Below are 7,544 nucleotides of genomic sequence, written 5' to 3'. Positions count from 1 at the left end.
CTGTCCAGAAATTCACTGTAGACCAGGTTGGCCTTGAAATCACATAGATAAACCTACCTCTGCCTCCCACATACTGGGATTAAAGCTGTGTGCCACCGCTGCCTGTCGTATTTTTATTTTATTTTTTTGAGATAGCGTTTTTCTGTGTAACAGCTCTGGTTGTCCTGAAATTCGCTCTGTAGACCAGGCTGACCTCGAACTCCCAGAAGTCTGTTTGCTCTGCCTCTCGGTGATGGGATTAAAGGCGCATGTGTCCATTACCATAGCCCTGACTCAATACTAACTTCTTTGAAGTTGGGTTTTACAGCACCTCTCTCCTTCCCTGACTCCTTAGTCATTAGAGCCACCTGGTGGTCATAGCGGAAATCACAGGTGGATTAACCCCAACTATCTCCCGTGCCAGAGTCTGCAGAGTAATTTTGAGTCTCTGTGAAAGGGTGGAGACTGAAGCACAGGGCCGGGCATCCTACTATCTTTGCCCCACTTTGCCTTCAGGACACAATGTCACACCCGCTAGTTACACAGACAGATGAATTCCTTCAGGTTGAATTCATCCAGTCACATTTATTGAGCAGCAGCTTACGTGCTCAGTAGTGAGAATACAGCAGTGAATGAGGTTTCTGCCCTGTGAGCTTACAGTCCAGCAGCCAGCCAGTCATTTGCATTCATTCTACATCGTTTCATGGTGGTAATAAGAACACTGAAAAATGCATAGTGCTAAGAAAACAACTCGCGAGGGGTGGAATCAAAAAAGCAAAGGGAAGGAATGCTTAGATAATCAAGGTGGAAAGTAGAAGTGTGCAGTGCTGAACTGAGAACAGCTTCTGTGTTGACTGACGCAAGAACAGACTTCATGATCAGGACACCCAGGATGTGCAGAACATGGGACAAAGGACTGCTAGGGATGACATGTGCCTGACTTATGCAAGGTTTCTTGGATTTAGAGCTTTATTCCAAAAGCGTGAGAACCACCCTGAAGATCTGAGGCAGAAAGTAAGATGTTTAGGTTTGTGAAGGCCGAGGCGGCAGTGGAAAGCTACAAGTTCCCTAGCAATTGAGACAAATAAAGATGGTTATTAGACAAAAGAACAGATTCCAAAGATTTTAGGGACAGAATTGATGAAAGCTTGGACATACAGGGAAAGGAGCATGTTTCTAGCAAGTTCTGAAGTAGGCAGGTGCATCTCTGAGTTCCCAGCCAGCCAGGGCTACAGCACGAGAGCCCATCCCAGATAAAAGTAGGAGTAGGGTGCTCTGGAAGAGAGAAGTTTGGGCAAAATGACTGCATCTCAGACATGCATGCCCTGAGGATGTCACGGGTGGAACAACATGGCTCTGGTTCTCCAATAGTTTAGGACTTAGAAGAACAAACAAGAATACACAAAAATCAGTTCAGAGCTGACTAAACATTGTGATTGATTGATCCAAACAGAGTATGAATTTTTAGATTGCAGGGGACTATGTGAAAGTCATCATCAGTGGATTCAGAAACCACTGAAATCAACAGGGTTGGTCCCACCCTGTTCATGCTTCCCACAGTCACCCTCTCAGTAACCACCCAGGGTCTCATGGAGGTCACATCACCCTCCACTGAAACCTGAGGCTGAGCCTGGGAAGAGGCAGTCTCCTTGACTCACTTTTGCTCGCTGCTGCGGGGAAGTTCACTCATCTCTTATTCTTTTTGCTTGTTTTAGTTTTTGTTTGTTTGTAAACAGTTTTACTGTGTAACAGCTCTGGCTGTCCTAGAACTAACTCTGTAGACCAGGCTGGCCTTGAACTCATAGAGATCTGCCTGCTCCTGCCTCCCCAGTGCTAGGATTAGCACCTATGCCACCATGCCTGGTTCAATTTCTCAGTTATTCTTAATTCCCCTTGCCTTCTAGGGATAAAGGGAACCAAATCTAGCCAGTCACCAGGAGAGTTGCCTGCCTCCCTTAGCTCTCACCTCTCTGACCCCATCAAGCCCCCTCACCATCTTACAAAGTCAGCCTTCTCTTCCTTGCCTTCCGTTAACGTGAAAGGAAAGGGGAAACATGCTCCCTTTTGGACCCCTCACTACAATGTTCTGATCTACGGGCCCTTTCTCCATTCTTATTTTTCCTGGAGTCAGTAAATATCTTGTTGCCCCAGATAGTCAGTAGTGCTATAATAATAACAAAGAAGCAGCCTCAGTAGCTAATGCTTGGCTGAAATTCGGCCTCCCTGCCTCTATCCCTAGAGTGCTCTGCTAGTCAACTCCCTTGACTACTCAAACAGAGTTAATGCTGACTACACAATAGGCTTCATGTCCCCATTGTGCAACAATCATAGGACAAGCTCACATTCCAAAAACATGGTTGAGAGCAGCCATTAGAAATGTTAGCATTAAGTGAGGCTACTGAGAATATCCCTTTACATGGAAAAGAGCCAGACTTTCAAAGTTTGGCAGGCCTGGATTCGCACTGTGGCTCTTCGGTTACTAATGTGGTTTTGTGCTCCTGAACCTCCTAAACTAAGGAAATAGCTTACCAGTATTCACCTTCTAGGATAGCTGTATTAAAAAGCATAAAACTCTCAGCGTAATTTCTATCCTGAATGAACTGACAGCCATTCACTTTTCCTGTGCTGTCAACTGCTAACCACCTTTAGAAAGGGAATCAACCACACCAACCACAGTTGGTGATAGGAATTTCTGGATCCCGTCTTTGTAAATCCCATCTTCCAGCAAACATCTAATTCTCATCTTTGCCAAAAAAAAAAAACTTCCATCCTTTCATGCCCATGTGTTTTTCTCTTATTATCAGAGTTCTGCCTGAGTTCCACCTCCTCTGCACATTCCGAACTGAGAGACGGTGGCTCTCTTCCTATCATTTCTAAGGATTAATTCTCCTCTAGTATTCCTCCCACCAATATTCTCTGAGCAAATCATAGAGGAGTTAGAGATAAGGGCCCTTACATTTCGGAAAGAACCACAGGCCAGCTCCCAGAGGGCAACAGAGGTCTAGGCCCAGGCCCCACAGACCCACACCTCTTTTCCTCGAGGCACAGAAAGAGGCAAACTCAAACATGTCTTGAGTTCCATGCACACACATCTCCTTTCCTATAGCTCTGTGAGGTCATCATTGAAGTAGAGCAGTATTGCAGGTGTGTGAAGTGTGCCATCCATATTAAGATAGTCAAACTCTTCTTCTTCATCCAGGATCCCATTCTCTGCCAGGGTGTGGTCCATGTTCAGATTCTTCCCATCATATTTCCATGTGTAGCTGGCAGCATGTGCATTATAGGGGAGATAGCGGTGTAGAATTTCCCACATTGATTCCAGAGCCCCCACCTAAAGAACACAGAAGTATTCACCTCTAGAATTCTGTATGGAACATAACACATACTCTCCAAAGGCCAGGAGAAGGGCTCTTATGCCTAGCTCCTTTAGGATTTGCTCTAAGGAAACTAGAGAGAATGCCAGAAGTGAATCAGTCTCCTGACACGAGAGACCTTGGATCAGTGTGCCTCCATTAGCAGATAGCACCCTTCAGACACTCCATAGTCCCAGAGAAGCAAAGTTGAAGCTCCAGCATACAACCAAGACACCAGAGTCCTATCACTTCTAACAAATGACTCGATAGAGTCAAAGCCAGTGTCCCTCGCTTGCGATTGAGTAGACAAAAAGTCCAACTGCTGTCTGTACAGCATACATGCCCTTCGAAGGACCACCATCACTAAGATGCTGGCCCGGACCTATGAAGGAGACTGTGGTAGCTGTAATCCAAACATACTCCTAGAGTTGCCAACCCTGGGAACCTGGGTCTTTGCTTTCCTCTGTCATGGTAATGTGAAAGAGAGAAAACACAGCTCCCAGAAATGATTTCTGGTTCCTACTTAGCCTGTCCCCTGGCACCAGGTCTCACCTGCAGTGTGTGCTCCTGCGACGTAAGCGTGTTGATGATACGGATGTTCCGGGTCTTGGCAGACAGCCGCCCCACCTGGTAATTCGACCCCTTCCACCAGGGCTTCCCGAAATCATTGGCCCAGTCTGAACGAGGCAGAGGAGGTGGGACGTGCACGAAACGGCCCCGCGGGGTGCGGTATCTCAAGCAACCAGTCAGCGGATCTATGTGCTTGCGGATCTTTAAAAAAGCGAGAGTTTAGAGAGGAGGATAGGGGCAGTCACTATGTCGGGTTCTGGTTATTCCCCGCCGTCCCTCCCCTATCTCCGCTCTCCAGCGCCGCTTTCACCAACCCTACATTCCAATAGAACTTACGTCTCTGGTCTTTGGATCAAACCAGTGGCTAATGTCCTGGCCTGCAACTTCCAGGATGGGTTTCAGCAGTAGGTTCCCTGAAAAGGAACAGCGGCCGTCAAAGGCCGGTCACCTAAGCGCCAAAACCTGCTCCCCAGCCCTTCCTTCACGTGTGCCCCTCACCTTTAAACTCCTGTACAAGCGGCGTTAGATTGTACACATATCCCAGGTAAGACACCCACAGGTCTTCGGGCTGGTTGTGTTCCGCTACTTCCGACGGCGTGAAGTACCGACGGTTAAAATTGTCAAAGTCTGGCCCGGCCACTAGGCCCCGGCGCGGCATGGCTCCTGTCCTGTAAGGGGCACCAGCTCTCTCTGACTACTTCCTCGCTCCTCAGCAGTCCTACAACTACCAGGTTAGAGAGCTGCCTGGAGTGCGTTTGTCGCTAACATGGAAACCATTGTCCTTTTCCGGCCACCGTCCACTGAGGTTAAACCCTGCGTCAGCAGGGCGGGGTTTGGGCTGCCTGTATTTACCGGAAACATATTCTTGATTCCGGCACTGAGCGTGTTGTTGAGTTCCTTCTTAGAGAACATGAAGATCCAGTAAGGTTACATGAGTTACTTAGACGGTGGAGAGACCAAGCTAGAGGCTTTTCAAATTTCACACATTCTAAAGGATGGTTAAGAAATTTCAGGAAACGTTCTCGCGATATTCTTGTAATAGCCTAGTAGGCGTCTATAAGCCCGGGCTGAAATAAAATCTCGCGAGATCTCTGGAGTGGCCGACCCGGAGACGGCGGAGGAGTTGTGATCTCACGAAAGGGAAGAGCTTGGGAGCACTCGCGAGATCTGAATACCCGGCCCAAAACGCTCTTAGGAAGTTTAAGGCCCAGAGGAGGTCCTAGGGCCAATGGCCGGAGCTGGACCAACCATGCTGCTACGAGAGGAAAATGGCTGTTGCAGTCGGCGTCAGAGCAGCTCCAGCGCCGGGGTTAGCGTGGGCGCGGGTTCTGGAGGAGCAATCGGGCCGCGACATCGGGCGGGGAAGGGAACGGGGTGGAAAGGACAGAAAAGAGAACTGCAGTTCCCAGCAGCCCGCGCGGCACCACCTGAAGCCCGGGGGCTGCTGGGAGCTGTGGTTCTACGGGCGTGCGCGCCTGAATTCGTATCCTGCCCTAGCAGGACTCTGACGGGGAACAGGAGGACTCGCCGGCTGCGCGTGCCCGTCAGCAACTAGAGGCATTGCTCAACAAGACCATGCGCATTCGTATGACAGATGGAAGGACACTAGTCGGCTGCTTCCTGTGCACCGATCGCGACTGTAATGTCATCCTGGGCTCTGCGCAGGAGTTCCTCAAGCCGTCTGGTCAGTGTCCAGGGAATACACACCTCCTCGGAAATGCGGCGTAAACTCACCGCAAGGCTTTCTCTTGCGGGCGTTACTGCACCCCTCGTATTCCGGGGCGAGACCGATGCTTGCCTGCCGTTCTGATGCTCTGACCTTTTTTTCCAGATTCATTTTCTGCGGGAGAACCCCGTGTGCTGGGTCTGGCCATGGTACCAGGACATCACATCGTTTCTATTGAAGTCCAAAGGGAGAGCCTGACAGGGGCACCGTATCTCTGACCACAATCGCACTTCTCTTTGAGACCATTAAACCCTATGACCAAAGTGGCCCGTGTCTGTGTGTAGGTCCGATGTCAGGGCAGGGATAACCCTTAGAGGTTTATCGGAGTTCACGAGCTTCCACAACCCGCCCTCTCTGCCCAGGGAGTACCAAGATCTCCCTCAAGTGAAGAGTTTTAAGGCAACAAGCCCTAGGGTGGGCCCCTCCATCTTCCCTCCCACGCTACTGCTTCAGATTGTAGAGGGAGGGGGTGTCATCCTGCTCCGGAAGACCCATTGTTTCCCACCCCGGCCTGGCAACACTTAGTTCCTTTAAGCTGGGGTCAGAGAACGGGCTCGGGTCCCCAAGGGGAGCTGGGTAGGCAGCTGAAGCAAGGCCCCCTCCGCGCTATTAATGGAGAAGTGACTTTGGGGTCAGGGTCAGAACTCTGGGGTCTAACCAGGAAGAACGGACTAAGGCGATAAGGAAAGGCAGGATGCTGGAGGATGCTCTGGTCTGCCCATTTGTAGTCTCAGGGATTTGTTTCCTACTCCTGAGCCCTGGGCAGGGACAACTGTATATATGCCACCCCTGTATTCACAGAGCACATTCATTTCATAAATTTTTTATTATTTGTGATGGTTCCTTCTCTAGCGTTGTTCCTCAGTCCCGTAAATATTAGAGGAGCTGCACCAGCTAAGGAAGGCACAAAGTTCAGCTCTCCTATTTACGCTAGGGGACACAGAAGATGTGCAGGGTCCAACTCAAACGTTCAGGATTCTAGTGAGATGTTCTGGGGCATGGGAATTTTCGCCAGCATTGGATCCACAGGTGGTGATGTTCCATCAAAGGAACTCGGGCAATGGTAAGGAGCAGAACAAGGCAGAATACCCCTGAGCTTGCTTCAAGTCCTTCCGCGTCCAGGAGGAGGACAATCGGCAGAATTCTTGACTCAACGCACCTCAAACCCAGACCTTTCCCGGTGTGGGAACAGCCCGGGACCCTGGTGAGGCCGGGATTTGCTTCGGCTGTGGGATGCGCCGGCGCCTGTAGAGGGCACGGCTGTAGGGTACTAGGCAGTCGGCCAGGCGGAGACGCAGGCAGAGGCGGCGATAGGTGGCCAAGGCAAGCACAAGCAGCGGTACCAGCAGCAGGAATCCAGTGACCAACAGGGCGGTGAAGCCTGGGTCCCGCAGATGCGCGGTGCAAGGGGGTGCCTGAGAGCGCAGGAACTGTGCAGATAAGAGACGTCAGACTCTGGCCCACTGGGTCACACTCTGCCCCGGAGGGAAACATCCCAGGTCGGGAAGTTGTAGCTCAGACACCCCATTACTATCACCACACACGCGTACCCCTTGGGGTCCATGCTTACCTGAGAGTGGCAGAGAAAGCCGAAGCCCAACATGGTGACAGCGGGTAGCAAGATGGTCCCCAGGACTAAAGCCAGCAGGAGAAGATTGAAGACAGCTACCAACAGATTCTGAGCCGTTACTAGCACTGCACAGGCCCAGCAGTCTAGGGGATCCCGGGGCTCTGGGCCGCCAGCAAGAACCGAGCGTTGGGCTCCCGGGACCTCCGCCATGGCCTGGCTGGTTCCCGCCCGGCACGGCTGCGGCCCTTATAGCCTTCTTTCCTGCCCCTCCCCCGGTGCAGCCTCTCCCCACCCCACCCCACCCCCAACTACCTTATCCTGGAATGCAGCGCTAGGATTAGGCATC

General features: G+C 51.0%; 3 protein-coding genes across 3 annotated transcripts; 1 reads left to right on the top strand and 2 right to left on the bottom strand.

Annotated features, from left to right (window-relative positions):
• Positions 1-544: 544 nt before the first annotated feature.
• On the bottom strand, positions 545-4,770 carry Cyb5d1 (cytochrome b5 domain containing 1). The gene is made up of 4 exons (XM_048448379.3): positions 4,401-4,770; positions 4,239-4,315; positions 3,885-4,103; positions 545-3,310 (listed from the first exon to the last, which is right to left on the bottom strand). The coding sequence occupies exons 1-4, from the start codon at positions 4,558-4,560 to the stop codon at positions 3,080-3,082; spliced, it is 687 nt and encodes a 228-aa protein (XP_048304336.1). The 5' UTR covers positions 4,561-4,770; the 3' UTR covers positions 545-3,079.
• Positions 4,771-4,980: 210 nt separating this feature from the next.
• On the top strand, positions 4,981-5,891 carry Naa38 (N-alpha-acetyltransferase 38, NatC auxiliary subunit). Its single transcript, XM_048448382.3, has 3 exons — positions 4,981-5,211; positions 5,403-5,586; positions 5,734-5,891. Exons 1-3 carry the CDS (start codon positions 5,131-5,133, stop codon positions 5,844-5,846), a joined length of 378 nt encoding a protein of 125 aa, XP_048304339.1. The 5' UTR covers positions 4,981-5,130; the 3' UTR covers positions 5,847-5,891.
• A 753-nt stretch (positions 5,892-6,644) lies between these two features.
• Positions 6,645-7,454, bottom strand: Tmem88 (transmembrane protein 88). Its single transcript, XM_048448380.3, has 2 exons — positions 7,199-7,454; positions 6,645-7,058 (listed from the first exon to the last, which is right to left on the bottom strand). The coding sequence occupies exons 1-2, from the start codon at positions 7,406-7,408 to the stop codon at positions 6,789-6,791; spliced, it is 480 nt and encodes a 159-aa protein (XP_048304337.1). The 5' UTR covers positions 7,409-7,454; the 3' UTR covers positions 6,645-6,788.
• Between the last annotated feature and the right edge of the window lie 90 nt (positions 7,455-7,544).

This window comes from Myodes glareolus, chromosome 9, assembly GCF_982192425.1.
Source record: "Myodes glareolus chromosome 9, mMyoGla1.1, whole genome shotgun sequence".
NCBI lineage: Eukaryota > Metazoa > Chordata > Mammalia > Rodentia > Cricetidae > Myodes > Myodes glareolus.
This window is presented reverse-complemented; position numbering and strand designations above follow the sequence as displayed.